This window comes from Ursus americanus, chromosome 8 (assembly GCF_024610735.1).
Source record: "Ursus americanus isolate L20-20 chromosome 8, mUrsAme1.1.p, whole genome shotgun sequence".
Lineage (NCBI taxonomy): Eukaryota > Metazoa > Chordata > Mammalia > Carnivora > Ursidae > Ursus > Ursus americanus.
In genome coordinates this window covers 83,393,056-83,415,167 of record NC_142134.1, presented here as the reverse complement: position 1 = coordinate 83,415,167, position 22,112 = coordinate 83,393,056, and the positions used below count along the sequence as shown (strand labels likewise).

At 57.5% G+C, this 22,112-nt stretch overlaps 1 protein-coding gene across 2 annotated transcripts in view; it reads right to left on the bottom strand.

Annotated features, from left to right (window-relative positions):
* Positions 1-242: 242 nt before the first annotated feature.
* CPLX1 (complexin 1) overlaps positions 243-22,112 on the bottom strand; it is a 34,859-nt gene continuing 12,989 nt past the window's right edge. For both annotated transcript variants that reach the window (XM_045774814.2, XM_045774815.2), the window contains exons 3-4: positions 9,072-9,247; positions 243-2,195 (exon numbers count right to left, since the gene is read on the bottom strand). In XM_045774814.2, coding sequence (XP_045630770.1) covers positions 1,998-2,195; positions 9,072-9,247 — 374 coding nt within the window. In that variant the 3' untranslated portion in view covers positions 243-1,997. The remainder of the gene's footprint in view (positions 2,196-9,071; positions 9,248-22,112) is intronic.

Below are 22,112 nucleotides of genomic sequence, written 5' to 3'. Positions count from 1 at the left end.
CCCCAAAGGGGCTGGTCTGCCTTTTAGACGATTACCCTGGGGCTGCCTTAGAGAGAACCGGGTGAATCTGGGTCAGACGGGTGGGGAGACCCTGCAGTTGTCCCAGCGACAGGGGAAGGTGCTTCCGATCTGGCAGGACGTGGACGTAACTGAGACCTGTCCCACAGGGTGCGGCCCCTCCCGCCAGGACCCCGGTCTGCCCTCTGGCTGCCCAGGACTCTGGAGAGACTGGCCACACGGTGTGAAATCACGGTGGTGTTTTATTGGCTGTGATTCCATCCAGAGACTACACACGGACGGCCCCCGACATGCAGGAGGGGCGCAGGCGCAAAGACAGAACGACGGACGACATCCACAGTCTACGCTAAGCTCGGCTGCTCCGGGCGCCCCATGCGCTGGGAACGGGATGCGGGGTTTCTACGAGACGACGCCCTGTCTGCTCAGAGCTGGCTTTTCAAAGTGTGAAAACAGGCATTTAAAAAAGACGTGGGACCAGGAGGAGTCGGAGGACGCAGGACGCGCGGGGCGCACCGAGGCGGCGCGGGGCGCCAGGACACGCTCTCACGTCTTGGAGCAGGGGGCGTGCGCGGTGCGTATTGCGGTCTATTGTATGGCTTCTCTAAGGAGCGACGGAGGGCCACGCCCCTGGCCCGCAACACGGGACACAATGAATTTCTGGTGTGGACAGAAAGGGGCCCGGGCACCGAGGCGGCGGGCTTCCTGTCACGATAAAACTCCCCAAACACGTAAGACCTCATTTACCTGAGATTCAACGTATCGTGATGCAAAGGAAAACAAGGATGAAGGAGACGAAGGGTCCGGGAGGCCCGCGGCGGTTCCCGTCAAACTCCGCCCCCGCTGAGCGCAAGGCCACCTGACAGCGGCCACCTCGAGGGGCCTGCACCCTGCGGAGGCGGGCAGGGCCGGCCTTTCTGTCTCCACACTCATCTCCAGACGCACAGCTCTCCTCCCAGCTCTCCTTGAGGGTGTGCGGGTGCAGAGGGCGAGGGCAGGGGATCCCCCCAATCCGGAGCAGCCTTCGATGGTGAGACCGGAGGTGCGAACCGGGGAGGGGAGTGGGCTGGGCCCAGGGACTCAAGGGGCGCAGCGAGTTATAGGGGTGTGTGAGGGTCTGTGTGTATTCCACACTGGGGCGGGGGGCCGGGGGGCGGGGGAGGTCTGAGAAATTTCCCCCTAGGCCTATTGCTTTATTTGCCTTAGTTTCGAGGAGAACCGGGTCCTGGTATTTCTAAGCAAAACCTTCCAGAGGAGTGGGCCGAGACGGGAGAGTGAAGGACAGGGAGACACAGATGCACGATGAATGTGAGGGGTGCAGGTGGAGGTGGGCAACGTTCAGACAGGAAGATTCGGAGATCCTGCAAGCCACGTGTCGCTGCAGGGATGGGGAGGGTTCCCACCCCTGCCCCAAGGGTGAGGCTGCTCGCCCCTCCCAGCTCCCCTCCCAGCCCGCTCGCCCGCCCCCCCCCCCCACTATGGCTGTGCTCCTGAGTTTGGGACCGGACAAGCGCCCACCAACGCAGGGATGGCGCACCGAGGAGTGGTCAAGATGCTGGCCCTTTCGGTGGCCCTGGCCTTGGGCACTGCTGGGTGGGTGTGAAGGGCGGGAGCAGTAAGGGACGTCCCAGGCTCTGGGGGAGGGTCCAACCCAGAGGAGCACGTGGGCTGGTCCCCGGGGCCTGCAGCACAGACCGCAGGGGCCTGGGGAGGGGCGGGTGCCCCTCCGCCGGTGGCGGTGGCGATGGCAGTGCGGGGAGAGGGGTGGGGGTGAGAGGTGCGCGCAGGCTCCCGAGGTATGAGGGGGGCATAGGGCTGACAGATCTAGGGCTATGGCTTATATTGGCGTTGGGGGGCTGCACTCTGCTCCCGACATCCCTTCAAGGGGCCTCCGCGGAGGGCATGTACAGGGGTAGGTAGGCGAGGGGGCGGGGAGGGGTGGGGCTCCGGGCTCGGGCGGGCCGCCGTCCAGCGCAGGGTTGTTACTTCTTGAACATGTCCTGCAGCGGCCCGGGCAGGTACTTGATGACCGTGTCCAGGATGCTCTCGTCCTCTTCCTCCGGCTCATCCCCACAGCCCGGCGGGATGGCCTTCTTGGGCCTCGTCAGGCTGCCCTCCGAATTGGCCTCCATGGCGGCCTGGGCCTCGGCCTCGCGCTCCTCCTTCTTCTTGATGCCGTACTGGGGGGAGGAGGGGGGTCAGACGGGCGAGCAGGTTTCCCAGCCCCAGGCCTGGCTCCTGGCCACACAGTACGTCGGAGAGCTGGACCCTTCCCGCGCCTCGAGAAGCTGAGCAGGCACGCGGGAGCCCCTGGCCCCACCGACGGCCACCAAGACCCCAGAAGACAAAGTGCCCGCACAGAAGGGTGCCGGGGAGGGGTGCGGGGGACCCCACGGAGTGTGCGGGGGCGACAGCGGAAGCTGGGGCTTGGGGGGGCTGCGTTGAGGGGGAAGCAGAGGGGAGGTCTCCAAAGCTGCAACCCCGCCCCACCCCTCCTCCGGCCAGCCTGCCTCGCCTCCCCAGGAAGCTGGCGCTGTCCTCAGCGGGCCTGGGCTGTGATCTAGGAGCGGTGGGAGAGGCAGGCAGGAAGTCTGCCAGCAGTGGTGGAGAACCCACAGCTCCATGGCTGGCGGGCCCACGAGGCCCAGATCCCTGCTCGGGTGAGGTGTGGTCACACCCTCATGCCTAGCCAAGTCTCCCTAGATGGCCAGGACAGCCAGCGGAGGAGGGTGTCCCATGGCAGCGCTAGGCGGATGGTCTGGACCCCCCCCCCCAGGCGTGCCCTCAGCCAACACTCCTGGGCATCCCTGAGCCCCCCATTTCAGCTGTCCCCTCTGTAGTGGGTAGAATGGGGTCTCCCCAAATTCATGTCACCTGGAACCTTAGAATGCAGCCTTATTTGGAAATAGGGTCTTTGCAGATGTTATTAAGGTAAGGAGATCATCCTGGGCCCTAAATCCAGTGAGAGTTTCCTTTTGAAGAAAGACAAGGACAGAGAAAGCCACAGGAAAGTGGAGAAAGGCTGGCTACAAGCCAAGGACGCTGAGCACTGCCAGGAGCCACCACAGGGGACAAGGAAGGGTTCTCCCCTGCAGGTTTCCCCTGCCCACATCCTGACTGAGGACTTCTGACCTCCAGAACTGAGAGAATAAATTTCTAAGAGACTAACACATGCCCCCCACCCCCAGGCCTGCCACTAGCCCTGCAGGATTGAGGAGGACAAGCCTGTGGCCACCAGAAGGTCTCTGGCCTCGTGGGCTGGTGGGAATTGGTGGGGTCATGCTGGACTCATGGGTTTCAGGGGCTGGTGGTCTCTCTGATGGGCCAAGCTCGGGACCCACTCAGGCTGGAAAGAGGGGCGCCCCTTGGCCAAGTCTGAGGTTCTCGATCACACCTGAGGGAGTGCACGGGAGCAGAAGCATTAATACGGGTAAAGAGGGAGAGCTGGGGACAGCGTGTGGGTGTCCGCGATTATCCACAGACTCTAGATTTCTACAGGGGACACACAAGCACAGGGTCACTGGCCTCAGGGAGGAGGTGTTTCTGCCCAGTGGGAGGACTGACCCCATTGCCCACTCATCTCTCTTTGCCAGCCCCTCCCCACAAAAGCGGATTCTGCTTCTGGTGCTGGTGGGGAGGAGGGAATGCCCCAGCTCTCCAAGAAGGACCTGCCCTCTGCTTCCAGATTTCAGGGGGGCTGGCTGTGTCCCACCCCCAGCCTGCTCAAGATGCTGACCGAAACCTCTGTGGCCGTCTGCTCCCTGAGGCTGCAGGTGGCTTCGGGGATGGGGGGTCAATGGCCACCTTCAGCAGAGGTCGGAGAGGAGGAAGCCATGCTCTCTGCCCACCTGTGACCACAGCACAGCCTGGGGCCTCCTTGGGCACCTGCCAGATACTGAGAGAGGAACGAGGGCTTCCTCTAGGCTTCTTCAGCAGGAGTCCTGAGCAGCCCCCAGTCACCTGTGCTGGGCGGGTCTCAATGAGGGGCTGAAGGGGGCACCCAGAGAACATCCTGGGCAGCAGGCACATTGACCAGAGGGCCCTTCCTAGTGAGCACTGATGTCAGGTCAGCCAAATGCACAGAGTGTGACAAGCTGACCAGACACTAGGCACTCCCTTGCACAAGGCACACAGGCCCTCTTCCTGGGTCACCACTCTGGGACAAACTCACGGTGGAGGGAGTGGCCCTTAGGCTTGGAAGGGGAAGGAAGGACATGTGGCTAGGAGCCCTGTGGGCTGGAACGTGGGCGGGGGAGAGAGACACTGCCAGAAACTAGGTCAGACCAGAGAGAGCTTCCCTCCAGCCAGGGGCACAGACTCCAGCAGACTCCTACAGCCACAGACGTCTGTGCACGTGGCAGGAACATTCATGCGCCGCGGTGACAGTCTGTGAGCTGGACCCAGGAGGCCGTGCTGCCCAAAGCCCCCACTCACACTCACTGCAGAAGTGCCTGTGCTCGGGGAGCACGCACACTGTGGGGAAAGCAAGTTGTGCACAGTTGGGCCGAGGAATCTCCGAAAGCAGAGAGGCAAGCTCTGAGCACAGTCTGCAGTGCCGGGACTGTCCCCTCTGGCGTCCGGGAAGGAGACCCCAGCCCCCAGCCCAGCCACTCCAGGGAGACTCAAAGTCATTCCAAGGCTTAGGCCACTGGGCCCCACCTGAAGGTCACGAGGACTGTAAGGGGAGGGGCCCCAGAGCTGGGCTCCAATGTGATCTGGGTAAGAGCCGATTTGAGGCCCCCCGAGCTGCAGAGACCAGTGTCCAGCCACAGCTGATCCAGGCACCCACTGGAGGTGCCCAGCCTCCACACTGACCATGAGGATGGCAGGGTCCCGCCCCACACCCCGTGTCTGGGAGGAACCAGGTGCTAATTAACAATGAGGATCTGTAATATTCCAAAGCAATGAAAAATCGGCCATCACATGCACACTTGTTATTATCAGCACAAACCGCAGACTAAGCCTTGAGTGGTCTCAAGGAGGTGTGGGGACTGGGTGGGCTGGGATCCACCAGGATGGTGCTGGGAGGAGGGTGGTTGTGGCTCAAAGCTGCGGATCATCAAACCCGGTGGTGAGCATGTAAACCAGAAGGTGAGTATACAAATCAGGAGATGCATATGCAAACCAAGCACAGGTGGGTCAACCTCACAGGTGCGCCACAATGGGGTGGGGAGAGGGAGGCTCTGCCCACCAACCCCTGAGGTGAGACATCCTACCAGCCTGCTTCTGCTTTCCTTGGATGAGGTCGCCGAGGCACCTGGGTGCTCCAGAGGACACGTGACCCTGGCCCCTCTGTCCTCCATGTGATTGCCCCCCACCCACCTGATGGAGCCCTGGACTAGCAGCTCAGCACCCCCTTTTCTGACCAGCCCCCATGAGGCCTGGGGTATGTAGCACCAGGGGAGGACTGGAGGAAGCCAAGTCTGGTGCCTGGGGGCCAGCGGGGGCAATCTACAGCAAGCCACACCTGAAGGGCGGGTTCCCACCTGTGGGGAGCAGGAGGGAAGTGGGAAGGGTGACCTGGACAGGTGGAAGAGGGCTCTGCAGAGAACCCGGTCGACATGAGTGTCAGGCAGACCTCTCAGGGGCAGGACCTGGGGGCTGGGTCACTCAAGGGTGCTGGGGCGCAGCAGGGACCAGGTGCTCCCCCCACTCAAGCAGGCGCCCTGCCCCACCACTCAGGATGGCTGCTGGCGAGGGGGTCAGCTCCGGCCCTGCACCCCACGCCATCCACGCACAGCCTCCACTCCTACTGTGAGCTCCCTCCATTTCCAAGGGGCCCTGGGGCTCACAGGAGGGGGTGAGCCACATTCTGGAGTTTGGAGTGATGGCGCTGGGAAGACCGGGCCTCCTGGGGCTCCAGCATCCAAAACATCTCAGAACCCCTCCTGAGCTGCCTCTGACCCATGAATGGAGGGACTCACCATTGTCCCCGTCTGCCCAGCAGCAGCACCACGCCCTACCCAATTCCTGGCCAGGTGACCCCTGTCTCATTTAGCTCCGCTGCCACACAGGAAAGGCCCCTGCCTGCAGACTCAGTTTTGTGGTGTCCAGGGGATCCCCAACACACCCACACCTTCCCTGCGGGTAGACCCTCTGGGGACAGTCCTGGCCCACTCATCCTACCTAATCCCACAATAGCTGGAAAAACAATCAGGCTGGGCAGGTGAGGACACCACGGCCCAGCCCGTGGTGCTCTGACCTCTGCCCCTGCAACTGGGCTCAGTAGATGCCACCGTGCCCACTGGGCCCACAAGAATAGAACCCAGATGTGCACAGGAAGGAGTCCTCCACATGGCGGGGTGAGGCCCAGACTCCGCGGCTGGCAGGGGAGGTGAAGGCGCCCAGCCCACCCAAGGGGATCCTAGCTAGGGGTGCTCACGTGGGGAGAGAGGGGCCTCCACAGAGCCACCCCCAACGCGGGGTCTCGAGGACAGGGCCCATCACTTGGGGGAGTTTGGTGAGCAGCAGGACCCCAGCTGCTCTCAGGGAGGGGGCACCTCCCAAGTCCACCGGGCCTAGCTCCGGACTGCTCCCATCAGATCCCCATGAGGAGGAAGAGGACGCTGGGGCCCCTTCAAGCATCCGCTCCCTCACACACTCACTGGCTCAGCAGCCACGCGGCCAGGCTCCGTTTCGGTCAGCAGCAACAGAGCCAGGCACAGAACGGCCGAAGCCCCACGCTCCACGTGGGGGTGGGCAATGAACAGCGAACAAGTGAAAACGGGAGTGTGTCAGATAAAAGTGGGTTTGGGGAGCAAAATCAAGCAGGAGAAGGGGACGGTTGTGTGGAGGATGGGGAGGGGAGGGGAAGGGAGGGAGGAGCCTCAGGGAGAGAGAAGCAACCAAGCAAAGGCCCTGGGGCGCTGTGAACATGGACCCCAAGAGGGCCCAGTGCACAGTGGGCATAAGTCACCACCAGCCTGGGGCTGGGGCCCCAAAGGAAACGGGAGCCGTGGACGGTGTGAAGAGAGGAGGGACGAAAAGCGCTTCCATATTAAAGATAAAATGAGTGCAGTCTGTCGAGCACGTGAACTCGCATAGTCCCTGAGGGCCAGGCCGGGGCTCAGGGCAGGGGGCTCACTTGGCACCTGCCTCCTGACGGGGGAGCCTGGGGAGGCCACCCCCACTCCACACCCCGGGGGGCTCCGATGCCCGTCTGAACACTGTGACCTGTTTGTGAGGCTCAAGGGCAGACCCTCCCAGGATCTGCCACTGGGGGGCACACCTGGGGCAAAGCCATGGACAGCTGCGTAGCTGGACACAGACGGATAGAGAGACAGGTGGGCTGGAGCTCCCTAACCCGCCCCCCTGCGCTTCCCATGTCTCTGTCTCTGTCCCTCCCTCAGCTCCCCCAGCCACAGCCGCCGTCACCCCACTCCTCCCCTCTTAGAAGATGTTCTGCGAGGACATCCGTCTGTCTCTGTCTCTTCATTCTCCCCCTTCTGCCACCTCCCCCACCTTCTGATCCATGTCCCCCCACAGCCTCAGCCGCCTGACCCAGGAGGGGCAGGTGCTGGGGCAGAAAGGGGCAGGAGGCACTCGAGAGTGGCTCTCACAGCAGAATCAGCCGGAGCTCTCTGCAGGTCCCCAGAAAGGGCGTCCAGTGACCAGTGGCGGGATGTTGAGGGTTGCGGTCTCCACACCCCCATCAATTTGGGGGCCCCACGTGGGCTCAGAGATGTGCCAACCCACCTTGGGAGGCCTGGCTTCTACCTCTACTGGGTGGGGCTGGCCCCTCCCTGGGTACACTGAGGCAGAACTCAGCAGGTGGGAACTTCCCGGGGTCTAGGCTCTGCCACTCGTCAGCCTGGGCATTTCAGACAGTCCAGGGCCGGGGACCACAGAGATCTCCTGAGGGGACCCAGGCCCCTACCAGCGGGTTTTATCTGCAGGGTCTGGGAATGCCTCCCTCAGAACCCAGAGCCAGGGTCATCGGGGTTAAGACAGGAAGGAACCAAGCAAGGCAACACCCCCCATACTGAGTCTCACCCAGGCACCTGGACCCAGTGACGGCCAGGCCACAGGTACCTTTGATGGAGGAGGCCCAGCCTGGCTTGGGGCCGGGGTGGCCTTGAAGACCTTGGGAGGCCATATGGTTTGGGGGACGCCGAGGGCTCACGTTAACTCCCAGGTCCCCAGGGGAAGGCCCCATCTCCTCACCTGGCACCCAGCCTGGCCCACCACGGATGGGGCTGGAGCAGCTCCCCAACACCTGCCCTCTCCCAGTCCCTCCCACCCTTCCAACCTGGCTGAAGTTTGGCCCACGGAGGATGGGCCGTGGACACACCCTTGGGGGCACGGACCCCCCGTGGCTCTGGTGCTGTGCTGAGTGCGTAAGCCTCGCTGCCAGCTCAGCATCCCTTGCCCCCTCCTGCTCTGGGCCTCGGTTTCCCCTTTTGTGCCAGCACAATGTTTTCACTGCCCCACCCACTGGGGAAGGTAGCCCAGACGATTCCCAGAAAGGCTGTGACTGCCAACTCAAAGCCCACCCCCAAGCCAGACCTCAGTCTGCAGGCCTGTTTCCCCATCGCTCTGTTGTGAACCTCAGCAGGTATGAGGACCCCGCAGGGCTGCTCAGGTGCGCTTCCCTGCCATGATTCCCCCCACCCGGGGCCTGCCTGAGGGCCAGCAGCCTGGGGGCAGCCAGCACCTACCCGCTCTGGGTGGGGTCTCTCCTTAGAGGACTGCGGAGGGGCGTTCGAGGGGACACTCCAGGAGGGGCAGGGCAGGAGGCTTTCTCTGGCAGAAACCACCATCTGGTCCAGAGAGCCTGGGAGACCCCACTCATGAGGATGGGACCCAGGCCCACTGCTGAGAGCAGGAGAGACTTGGTGTCCCCCCTGGTGAGCCCTAACGCTGGCCGGCCTGTGCAGCAGACGTGGACTCCGGTCCTGCCCCCTCCCATCGGACCCCCTCCCAGAGCTTCGGAGGGACCATCCAAAGGTCTGTTCCGTGGAACCAGACACAGGAGGGGGCAGGAGGAGGCCCAGTCCAGGTGGGTGGGGTGGGGGTGCCCCGTCCGGAGCCCAGCTGTCCTCACGCCCTGTGCCCACCTTGTCTCGGATGCCCTGACGCATGGCCTCACGCTCCGCCTCCATCTTGGCGTACTTGGCCTTGCGCTCCTCTTCCTCCTGCCGCAGGGCCTCCTGGCGCTCCTCTTCCTTCTTGGCTGCATCGGGGTCCTTCTCCTCGTCACCCCCAAGCATCTTCCCCATGTCTTTTGTGGCCCCTGGGGACAGAAGGGTGGTGAGTCAGGCCAGCCCCCCTTGTTGGCTGCTGCTGCCCCGCGAGGGTCCAGCCCGAGGCTCGGGTCTCCCTCCATCTCTGCTCCTTCCCTCCCGGCCCCAGCCCCCAGCCCGTTCTGGTTCTGGCTGGAGCCTTCTATCCGCGGAGGGAAGGCTGGCCTGTGTGTGTGTGTCGGGGGAGGGAGGAGGTCCGTGCTGGCAGGGACGTGGGATCACACGTGCGTGCATCTGCCTATCTGAACATGTGGCTGTACCGGTGTCCGTGTGAGTCCGGGAGGGGCTGGGCCTGTCTTCTCGGGCTCCCGTGCCCAACAGAGGCTCAGCCTGCAGAGGTGGGGGAAGGAGTGGTTTGAACGCAGGGACACGTGCGTTGAGGAGCTGCCCCAGGCGACGTGTCTGCGAGGTCCTGCGTGCAGGGGCCGGGGGAACCCCTGGCCCATTGCTTCTGGAGGCTGTGTGTTGTAGCACCAAGGCCCTAATTTCTCTGCTGCACCAGCCACCACTTTTCTCATGAGCTCCTGCTTCACAGGCAACAACAAACACCTCCCTGGACGCCCTCCGCGACTCGGCCCACAGGACAGAGACCTGTAATTACAGCTCAAGCTTGGCTGGCACTGCGGTGAGCCCCGGCCCTTCAGTGCTCCTGGGAGCAGAGCGGCCCCACGTCACAGGCATCGTGGGTGGGGCTGGGGGGAACAATCCCAGCCTGGGGCGGTCAGCCCTTGGGGCGCCCCTGCCTGGCCAGTAGGGGCAAGGCAGTGTTCCCATCATCCCTGCATGCTTCCTCTGCAAGGGTCCCCCCACCCCAGGGCTCCCCTGTGCCTGCCGTCCTGAGCAAGGACCAGTGAGCACCCATCCCCACTCCCATCGACACCCTTCCGTCTGCCTCTGTCCTCTGACCTGGTGGTGAGCCCACATGGGCACTGCCCAAGGCTAACTCAGTCTGTGCCTTGGGCATAGACTGTGAGGTGGACATGCACAGGGTCCCTCGGTTCAGTCTGTGTGGGCGGGCTCCATACTGCCCCCTTCTCTCTAAACCCAGTGACTCCACGTTCTGATTGTCCATTTCCATGACCTTGGCCCTCTCGGACCGTCACGCTCTTCTGCTCCTGCACCCGTCTGCGTGGTCCTGAGCCCGGAGAGACTTCCGGCAGGTGTCGGTGCCATAGGCGACTCTTGCCGGTAACTCAGGAGTGACCCCCAACCATGTGAGCGGAGGAAGTGGTTTGCAAGACCACTAGCTGTTGGTGGCCAGAGAACAACTCTTTGGTTGAGTGCTCTGGGCGGAAAACTGGACGTTCGTCAGGCAGGGCCATGCCGACTCCTGTGGGCCTTCCTAGCTGGGTCTTGGAGTGTGGGGACGCCAAGGCCACCATGTCACTGTGAGGACAGGAAGCCCTCTTGTACCAGGTATTTGGCACAGATGCAGACTAACAGAAAACTAAAACCTCAGGGCCCGTTTTCGGGCACATCTGAAAAATTTTATAAAGCCGATTTGAAGCCAGTGATTCAAGGGAAACCAGGTCATAGAGTAGAGTCACTACACACTCTTCTCACAGTTGCCCAGATAACTAGCAGAATCTCTCAGCCTCTGTGCTGCTGTCATCTCTGGGGGATGTGGGGGCGGCAGGGACAAACCCCACAATCCAGGGGGAAGCTGCAGTTTTTCCGACTTCCCTGCCTGTTGGCCACCCACAGCATCGATGTACCACTTGTCTGTAAACCTCCCCCCTTGAACAAGCTAATTCACACTAAAGTGAGAGTGAACAACTGCTCTTCCTCTCTCCTGAGAAGGACTGGCATGTTCAAGCAGAACGGGGGTGGGGGGGGGGCGCCTGGGGGGCTCAGTTAAGCATCTGACTCTGGTTTCGGCTCAGGTCATGATCTCAGGGTCATGAGATCGAGCCCCGCATCACTGGGCTCCGCACTCAGCACAGAGTCTGCTTGAGATTCTTTCCCCCTCTCTACCCCCCCAGTTCCCCCCCTTTTAAACACTCTCTCTCTAAAACAAACAAACAAAATCTTTAAAAAAACAAAACAAAGGCCGAGCTGGTGAACTGGTCTCGCCCCCCGCCCACCGGGGAGGGAAAGGTATAGGACAGCTGGGGAAGGGTGGGGTGGGGCGCCCTTACTTGTGGCCTCTAACCCTGCTTCTCCAACGCAGCACGTGGGCACAGGCCTAGTGATCAAAGAGGCATCCATTGAGCACCAGCTGTGTGCCGGGCTCTGCGCTGCACTAGGGTGGACCTGGGGGGGCTTCCCCAGGACCCTCTGGCTCTGAGTTTCTTGGGCTCCCCAGGGTTCTGGGCGTTCTTGTCCGGCCCTCAGCTGAGCTCTGGGCTGGTCCGCTTGGCCTGAGGCTTAGGGGAAGCCAAGGGGGGCCTGGCCCATCAGATGAAGGGGTGGCTCCGGGAGGCGGCACGGCCCCTCCTAGGCCAGGGCGAGGGGGCCAGAGGTCACTCCACAGCGGCATGGATTGGTGCTGCCCCGGCTGGCTGCAAAGCCACTCACCGTCTGAATGGGACCCACCCCTGCGGCGTCCACAGCACCATGTGGGGAGCGCTACTAGCTCCCAGTCTCCCCTGAATGGCGCTTCCGGAGGCCCCGCCTGGCCGTAGCAGGCAGTGCAGGCAGCTCGGTCCTGGTGTGGAAGCTGGGGGACCAGGCTGCCACAGCCAGGGCAGGGGGTGCCAGCCGCAGCGGTGCCTGGGGGGCCCCGCCCCGTAGCCGCCAACCGCACTTACAGATGAGGAAACAGACACCGAGCAGTCCCACCCCAACCCCAAGGCCCACGTCCCTGCCTGCAGAGGTGGGTATGCTCCGTGGCTCGGGGTCCCACAGCCAGGGTCCCACAGCCAGGGTCCCACGCTGGCTCCACGGGGGCAGGAGCGCAGGGAGGGGGCCGGAGTCTACCCACCTTTTCCCTCGCTCTTCTCCGAGCCTCAGTTCCCAGGTGAGAAGTGGAGAAAACAGCGCATGGGGTTGGGAGGCGCAGACCCGGGTGGCGTGTCTCACCCCGTACCCTACACACTGGGCTAACCTCCCAGGGCATGACCCCAGCTCAGGATGAAGTGTGGGCATCTTTCCACCCAGGAGTGGGTTCTGGTGGTGGTGGCGGGGTGATGCCGAAATCCCACACCATCAAAGAACCAGTCCCCAAGGCTCACGGAACAACGGGGACAAGACAGCACGAGCTGCCAGCAGGTGGGAGCCGCCAGGCCCCGCCCAGGCCTCGACCTGCCCCAGCTCTGCCCCTTCCCTCTGCCCACAGCCCCACGCCCCTAGTCCTCCTCCTTCAATGCCCCTGCTAATATAACAGCCCCCGCCAACTCTGCGCAAGTTTTTCTCCAAAGGCCTGGGGAGGTAGGGGCGGAGTGACGGGCTCTGATGCGCCCACCTCAGGAACTTTGCCCTCGCTGCTCTTCCTAGAGCTCGTTTTCCGGAACTTTGTCCGCGGCTCCCAACCCAGACACTTTCCTGGGGCTCCTCACGCATACCTGTCCCCCCGCGATAGCGGTCACCACCATGGGTGCGTTCATTTATGGCACATGATACATGACTGAAATTATGCATATTTAAATACATAAGTTACTGTTGACTTTTAAAACTTCATTTGGAAATAGTTTTAGATTTACAAAGGTCACACAGGTACAAAGGGCTCCTGCACACGCCTGAGCAGCTTCCTCCAACGTCAGCTGTGATACATGCGTCAAAGCCGATACCGTCATCGCAAGCGTATCACTACGAGACCAGCTGCAGAGTGTACTTGCATGTCACCGCTTCCCCACGAACGCCCCTTCCTATTCCAGGATCCGGTCCAGGATACCACGTTACATGTAGATTAAAGTCAGATTTTAAAAAGAGAAAAGTGTTTTATACCTCGAAATAAATCTATGGGAAAATTACAAAATTTAATGGAAAACTAAAATATTTCTAAATGAATAAAGACACCTGCCATGTTCATGGCTGGGGAGATTCCATAATGAAGCTGTCAGGTCTCCCCAAAGAGAGTCTCAACCACACCCCAAGAGTTAAAAAGGAAATTCTGTGAAATTTGACAAGTCAAGAATTTTGCATACGGAAAAGCTAAAAGTCCCCTAAAGGCCAGGACAGAACCGAGGAAAGAACCAGGAAGAAGACAGCCAGAGCAGACAACTCACGTGTGCTGTGCTGTGATGCAGTCTGGCTGTGGAGTTAGACAGAAATCGGGTCAGAGCGGCTGGCCCACCCGCAGCCCCACAAACACAGACAGGACTCGGACACGTGACTGGGGATGGAGGTGGGGCCTCAGAAGACTGGAGAAAGAACCAGATTTCCCTAAATGGGCCTGGAGTAAGTTTTTTGGTGGGGAAGCATGACCCAGAACTCCTATGTGACACCACAAATTCTTGTTGATTACAGATCTGAATATGAACCCAAAATAAAAACGAGGGAAGAGAAAACAGCCCTCATGAGCCAGCTTCATTTCCCCACAGGTACCATTACCTGAAATGATACTATAAGTTTGCTTGCTTTTTCTGGTCAGTCTATGCCAACAGAAAGTGAGCTCCCCGAAAGCAGGAACGGACCAGCTCTTGGCTGTGCCCCCAACACCTAGAACAGTGTCTGGCATGTCTGGCTCAATAAATATTTGGCAATTACAAACTAAAATTGTAAAAGATATGTACCATGCACTCAGCCACAAGTGAAATCTTTACAAACTCTCCTGTTAATGTCGTAGTCCATGACGAAATACTGAACACTTCTCTCTTGGCTCGGTGATGAGCAGAGGGTGCTCCTTCTCACTGACCCCACTTACCTTTGTACTAAAGGACCTAGTCCCTGCACTAAGGCAAGAAAAGAAAAAGAAGGCTGGGAGTTTGATAAGGCAGAAGTAAGGTTGCCCTTATTGATAACCACCACTAGAATCAATATGTGAATTTAACATGGTCCCAAGATACAAGATTAATAAGCAACAAATAGATTTTTATATACTAACAGCAAACAATCAGAACATGAAATTTTAAAATAATCCCATTGAAAACACTGACAAAAACATAAAATATCTATGCTTCTGTTCTTAACAGATGTAAAACCACAGAACTGTTGAGAGGAGCTAGAGAAGACCAGAATGCATGGGGTTTCACCACGTTCAAGGACGCAGCTCTGCTGTGACATCAGTCTCCCCTGGGCTGGGCTATATGCTCGGTGCAATCCCAAGCAAAACGCAAGCAGGCTTTTTGAACAAATTTACCAGCCAAGTCTAGATTCATGTGGAAATGGAAGGAGACCTAGAATAGACAGAGCATCTTTGCAAAAGGAGAACAACTCTAGAGGACGTACATACTTGACTTCAAGACTTCCTGTAATCGAGATAGTGCGGTAGACTTGTGGGTCAATGGAACGGAACGGAGCCCAGAAATGGACCCAGCCATCCATGTTCAGCTGATTTTTTTTGACAAAGCTGCAAAGATAACGCAATGAGGAAAGGACAGTCTTCTCACAAGCAGCACTGCAGCAACTAGGTGTCCCCATGCAAATAAATGAGTAAATTTCTTCCCTTACCTCACTCCCTACACAAAGCTCAATCATGGACCTACTCATAAGAGCTAAAATTATGGAACTTCTAGAAGAAAACACAATCCCTGTGAGCTTGACTTATGCAAAGATCTCTTACATAGGTGACGAAAAGCATGAACGTAAAAGAAAACATTAATCAACTGGGCGTCATCAACATTAAATCCATACCCCCTGAGGTCTCGCCATCCCCACCGCCCCCCCCGTGGGACAGGCAGGGCAGGGGTCTCAGCCACCCCAGGGGCCCCACGGCCCTGCCTCCAGCTGCAAGGGCAGAGGGACACGGGTGGCCTCGCACCCTCTGTAGGAGACTGTCTTGGAGTTCTACTGCATTTCCTGAGAAAATAAAGCGAGTATATAGATACCAGGTCCTCTCCCCCTGCCCCCTCACCTCTCCTGCTGGTGGCATGGGCCCATACCTAAAGAGATCACGACATCCAGGGAAAACCTACCACAGCTCATCATGGAATAGGACAGAATGGCTCGATGCGCTATTTATAGATACAAATACTTGCTTTGCGCCCCACAATCCATAACAGGCTGGACACAAATGGGACAACGTTCTAGACACAATAATTATACAGATAGCAAGTACTTAGGGACAAGTTTAACAAAGAAATCCACAGAACCCGTAGGTAGAAAACATCTCCTAAATGTAAGGCTTTGCAGACGTTGCGAATTCCTGAAGGGCAGGCTTAACGCAACAAAGACGCCAGTTACCCCGAAACTGATGCCTGACCGTGTGCGGCCCGGGCGCTTCCAACTGAAACACCAACAATGCTTCCTTCTTTCTTTTTCAGGGTTTGGACCAAATTCAGATTCATCTTGCAGTATAACTGTCGGAGACGAGCTGACCCACGTGCCACAGGGAAAATGCCCCCACCCGTGAGTCCCAGAAACGTCCGGAGAGCTGCGGGCAGCACGAAGGGCATCAGATTGGAGACGGTTTCAAACGTGACAACGTGTACTGCCGGGGAGTGCTGGGAGTCACGCCCTCTCTCCGTCTCTGGGGAAAGGCCAGTGGCCACAGCAGTTTGGGCACAGCCCGCCCAACATTTGACCCCACTGCCCTACCCCTCCGCGACGGTCCCATTAAAACAAACGCTCCTCCCTGTAGGACACATGCCCACAGACACTATGCGGCCTGTTGGTTTCAGCTGCGGCCGTGGCAAACGACTAGAGACAAGGTGACATCTCGGCCACGCGGGCACACGGTCACGATGCACCCAGGTCGGGGAGTCCCAGGTGGTTGTGAGTGTGGGGGCCGCTGTGCGCTCTGAGAGCCGGGTGCAGACGAGTGGGTATCCAGATGCTTCGTTTGGGAAGCCAGCAGAGAAACTCTATAATGAACACACCCGTGTTTCATGATTATTTAAAGACAGAAAAAAGATCACCAGGTTACAAACCAGGTTCACACCAAACCTAAACCCTGAACAAAATAGCACGAGTCCTTTTCAAACTCTGGAACCTTTACAAAAAGCAGTCAAACGTTCTTCTACACCACACGACGCCACGTTGCACCCATTACTATTAAAAAATAATAATAACAGTTTGAAAAAAACAGCAGGGCACCTGGGTGGTTTGGTGGGTTGAGCGTCCGACTCCTGGTTTCAGCTCAGGTCATGATCTCAGGGTCCTGGGATCGAGCCCCATTTCAGGCTCCCTGCTCAGCGGGGAGTCTGCTTCTCTCCCTCTCCCTCTGCCCCTCCCCTGCTCGGGCTCTCTTGCTAAAATAAATAAACAAATCTTAAAAAAAAAAAAAAAAAGGTAGAAAACAAGCCTTTGTGAGGATGTGGGGAACCTGGAGCCCCGTGCACCATGGGGTCAACAGGGTATAAAATTGTGCAGCTGCCATGGAAAACAGTGTGGAGGGTCCTCAAAAAATTAAACATAGAATCATCACGTGACCCAGCAGGTGTTCTCCTCGGTACATGCCCCAAAGAACTAAAGACAGCATGACTGACAATGACCAACAGGTGGAAACGACCCGGTGTCCACCGACGGATGGATACGTGAACAAACGTGGTCCGGCCACACGATGGAGTATTACTCAGCCTTTACCAGGAAGGGGATTCTGACACGGGCCACCACCTGCATGAACCCTGCATGGAAATACCTCGCTGAGTGAGATTTGCAGACACAAAAGAAGAAATGCAGTCGGTTCCAGGAGATCCCTCAAGTAGAGACAGAAAGTGGGTAGTGGGTGCCGGGGCTGCGGGACGGGGTGGGGAGTCGGTGTTTAATGAGGACAGTTTGGGGAGATGAGAAAGTTCTGGAGATGGAGGGTGGGGACGTTCACATTGTTGTGAACTGACTGGGCACTTAAAAATGGTCAAAATTGTACATTTTATTCTATGAATATCTTATGACAATTTAAAAAAGAGGCATAAATTTAAAACAATGTATAATCTTATGTCTGAAAAAAACCCATCAGTCTGCATAGATAACCTCACTGCGTTAGCCAAGTAGGATTAAGGCCACATCTCCGAAGGCCCCCAGTGGACGGCCTGATGAACAGTGAAACCAGGAACAACCCCCACCTCCCGGGCCCTTGTAAATGTAAAATCTCTCTAATGATGAAAGAGTTAGGAAATGGGAGTGAAACCAGGATTGTTGCATGTCTGGGAAGCAGCAAGGGGGCCTTGATCCAGCAAAATCTGGGGGCGGGGGCGGCCAATGCTGCAAATTCCCCTGAGCACTCCTGTTCCCGAGGCAGCAGGAACACACAGAGCAGATGACACCTCGGCCTCGAGCCTCCGGAGACAGAACCCCGCAGGGCAGGAGGCAGGACTGGGCACCGCTATTCCTTGTGAGGAAGACAACGTAGTCGGGCTGGGTCCGGATGCGGGTCTTCAAGCAGCACGGGCAGGGCAGCCGCTGCTCGGGGCAAGGAGATGGAAAGCATAAAGATGTTCAGCATTAGGAAAAGCACGCGGGAAATCGCTGCAGAGCGAAAGGACATTAATATGACCAAATACTCCTTTGTATCCTAATACGTCTGAAAACGTGAATGAAGCAGATTTTCTAAAAAATGTTGTCAAAAACGGAGAACTATGTCTAAGAATTCACAGATGGATTCTTTCAAACATTTGAGAAAGATAATTCCGATGATATTTAACATGTTCTTGGAAAGGAGAAAACAGAAGGAAATTCCCCAGGTTATTTTTGTGAAATCCGCAGAAGAATGATGCCAAACACTGGCGGAGAGAGGGGAGGCCAGCTCCTCCTCCAACAGTGGGAAACGCTAAACCAGAGACAGGCTTAGGAAGGGGAAGCTGGCGTCTCTTACAGAATTCTACAGGAAAACAGAATTTGTTCTCGTGGGGTCCATTCTAGGGAAGTAAAGTTGGTTCTACATTAGAAAAATAGGACGCTCCCAATGCCATCCGAGCCGCGGGCCGAAACCACCGCTCTGAGGCTCCACGCGGGTGGCGGCCCTGTCCCTCCCTCCACGCGCAAGGCCCCGGGCAGGCAGGCGGGACGCAGCGACGCTCTCCTCCAGGAGTCGGGCCTGTGGCTCCCGAGACCCCTGCCCAGGCGCCGTCCTACCTCGGACAGGGGCGGGGCTGCCGGGGGACCTCGGGCGCTGCGGCCCAGGCACGGCCGCGGCATCACCCTCGCGGACTGGTGCCCTCACTAACACAACCTATTTTTAAAGCAGCTTTACGGAGGCAGACTTGTAACCTCCCACCCACCACCCCAGACAACTGCTGACCTACTTTCTGTCCTGACAGCCCGACGTGTGTTCCCTAGAACCTCGTGTCAGTGGAATCCTGGAACAGGCGTAACTGGGGAGGCGGGTCTGTGGCCGCCACTGAGCACAGCGCTTCGGGCGCCGTCCGCGCGGCCCTGGGTCTCTGCAGTCCGCCCCTTCGCGCCGTGGGGTGGGCCCGTCACAAGGAAGGACACGACCGGCTGCTGCCTTCGCCTGCGGTTGGACATCTGGGGCGTTTCCCCGCTTGGGTCTCGGTCCCTGACTTGCTGTGCACAGCGCGGACGTGGTCTTCCTGTTCTCTCGGGCAGCGGTCCGGCAAGGAATGGCTGAGCTGTGTGGTCCCTTAGGTTCCCTTTTTAAGAATCTGCCACACTGTTTTCCAAAGTGGCTGCACCGTATTAAAGCCCCAGCAAGGAGCGAGGATCTGCATTTCTCCGGATCCTGGTCCACAATTGCTAGTGTCTGTTTTCCTGATTCCAACCGTCCTCTTGGCCGTGAAGTGTCTTTCTACGTGATTAGTAGCTGTTTTCTCATCTTATTTGGTGGAATACCTATTCGAAGCTTTTGCACACTTTCAAAAATTAACTTCTTATTTTGGATCTACAGAAAAGTTTTGGAGAACGATAGTACAGAGTCCCCACATACCCAGCCCCCAGTCCGCCCTGCTGTTAACACTTTACAGTAATGTGATACATTTGTCACAATTAATGAGCCTCGTTGATAATGACATTACTAACTGAAGCCCCTGCCGTTCTCAGATTTCCTTAGTTTTTACCTGATGTCCCTTCTGCTCCAGCGTCCAGGACACACATGACATTCAGCTCTCACGTCTCCTCAGGTCCCTGTTGGCCAACAGCTTCCCAGGCTTCCCTTGTGTTCGATGACCTCGACAGCTCTGAGGACTTTTCAGGAATTTTCTGTCTCACAATTAGGATTTGTCTGATGTTCTTCTCAAGACTGGACTGAGGTTCTGGGGCCGGGGAGGAGGACCCCAGCGCTGGAGTGCCCTTCTCGACAGACGACGTCCAGGGCACCTGGGCCAGCATGGCTCCGCCCCGAGATGCCGCCCTGACTTCCCAGCCCGGCCTCCTGCACTGGGCTCCACGGCCCTGGGCTCCCCCCGTGTCTTCACTGGGTTGCCGGTCTTCTTATTGAATGAACGGTGAGAGTTCTTTATAAATGTTGGATACAAGTCCGATTTTATCTTAAAGATGTAGCTTTTGGTTTTCTTTTTCCCCCATTTCATTTACTTCTGCTCTGAACTTCATTATTTCCTTTCTTCTGTTCACTCCAGGTTTCATTTGCGTTCCTTTTCCTGGTTTCTGATGTTAGAAGCTGAGACCTTTCTTTTTTTTGAATGGGGTGTTGAGTGACCTGCGTTACCCTCTAAACACCGCTTTAGTGAATTCCACAAATTTTTGTTTTTCTTTTCATTTCCATTCAGTTTACAACACTTTCTTTTTTTAAAGATTTTTCTATTTACTTGACAGAAAGAGACAGCGCACAAGCAGGGGGAGCGGCAGGCGGCCGGACAAGCAGACCCCCCGCTGAGCAGGGAGCCCGCCACGGGACTTGACCCCAGCACCTGGGATCATGACCTGAGCTGAAGGCAGACGCTTCGCCGACTGAGCCCCCCAGATGCCCCCCAGTTTACAATACCTTCTAATTTCCCTTTAGACTGCTTCTCAGACCATGGGTTATTTAGAAGTGTGCTGTTTTGTTTCCAAGTATTCGGGGGATTTTCCTGATATCTTTCTGTTGCTTGTCTCTTGTTCCATCCCACTGTGGTCAGAGAACATACTCGGGGTGACCGAAATCTTTCGCATTCATTATGACTTGTTTCATGGCCCAGAAGCTTTGTGCCTGTTGTGTGTGTGTCTGAGAAGAATGCCCCTCCGCCCTCGCCGGGAGAGTCTCTGATGTCAGTCCGCTCAGGCTCGCGCACAGGGCTGTGAGGTCTTGTAGGTCCTCGTCGCGTTTCCGTCTGTCCAACCGGCTACCGAGTCTCCCCACCTGACCCCGGGTTTGCCCATCTGCCCTTTCAGCTCCACCTGGAAGCTCATCTTTGCTGCAGAAACGGTTGAGACTGACATCCTCCTAGTCCTCCGGCATCTCTGACACCAGGAGAGGACCTTCGTCGTCCTTGGTAATAACCTCTGCTCTGAAATCGACTTTGGGTGATATTAACGTATCCACTCTAGCTTTCTTCTTCTTCTTCTTTTTTTTTTAAAGATTGTATTTATCTATTTGACAGAGAGATCGCTGAGGAGGATCTATGACAGAGGAGATCGCTCTCTCCCCAGCGAGAGAGGGAACACAAGCAGGGGGAGTGGGAGAGGAAGAAGCAGGCTCCCAGCGCAGGATCCTGATGTGGGGCTCGATCCCAGAACGCCGGGATCACGCCCTGAGCCGAAGGCAGACGGTTAACGACCGAGCCACCCAGGCGCCCCCACTCTAGCTTTCTTCTGATCACTATTGGCGTGGCTTACCCTTTCCATCATTTTACTTTGCCCCTATTTACGTCTGTATATTTAAAGTGCGTTTCTTTTAGGTAGCACAAAGTTGGGTCTTGATTTTCTACCCAATTGGACAATCTCTGCCTCTTAACAAGAGTGCTCCAATAGCCCACACTGAAAAGGCCACGGACCCCAGCACACCTGTCAGAGCGAGGAAGGGGTGGCCTGGGTTGTGGGGGAAAGTACCGCAGACGAGGCTCCGGTCCTGCCTAACGAAGCCCCAGAATAAGACAGGGAAGAATCAAAGTGTCTAAGCCACCTCACCACATCTGCAACAAAGCGCCCGAAAGTATTTAGGAAAACAAAAATATCCGGCACCCAACAGGGTGAGCCTCAGAACGTCTGGCACCCGGTGAAAACTTACCAGACATGCCAGGAAGTGGGGACTACGACCCAGGACAAAGAAGCCCCCCCACCCCCGGGCCCTAACGAGCCGACTGTATCAGTAACACACGGTGGAAACACCCGGGACGCTGCAGAGTTCAGTGGCAAGTGACACGCACAGAAAGGTTTTAGTAAATAACAGAAAATTCACCTGAAACGTACAAATCATAAATATGGCAACTACGAGACACCCAAAAATTGTACTGAGTAAATGAAAGAAGCTGAATGAAAATCAAAATTAAAAAATTAAATTAAAACGAGAGCGTTTTACCTATTTCACCGCACTAGCTGATGAAATCCCACGTGGGGAGCACGTGGGTAACGTGATTACGGAGCACGGTCGGGGACGCAGATTGGTGTGCGCTCTTTACAGGGCAGACGGGGAACGTGTGTCAGGAGAATTTCAGCTCTGCACGTCCGGTGCCGTCTTGAATTCCTGTCAGCAAGGAGGTGACGGTCTTCCGAGAGGCCACCGCTCCTGCAGCACCCACACGTCCAGCTGGCACGCCGCCCGGAGGACCGGTCTCCCGCTGGGAGTCCGTCCTGCGCGGCGCCTATCTCTGCCGGGCGTGGCGCTTGGCCTCGTGTTTGCTGATCCGGTCCCCACACGCGAGTGCACGTTGCATCAAGACAGATCCTGTCTGTGTGTCTGGCTCGTGGGGAGCAGGCGGTAAATCC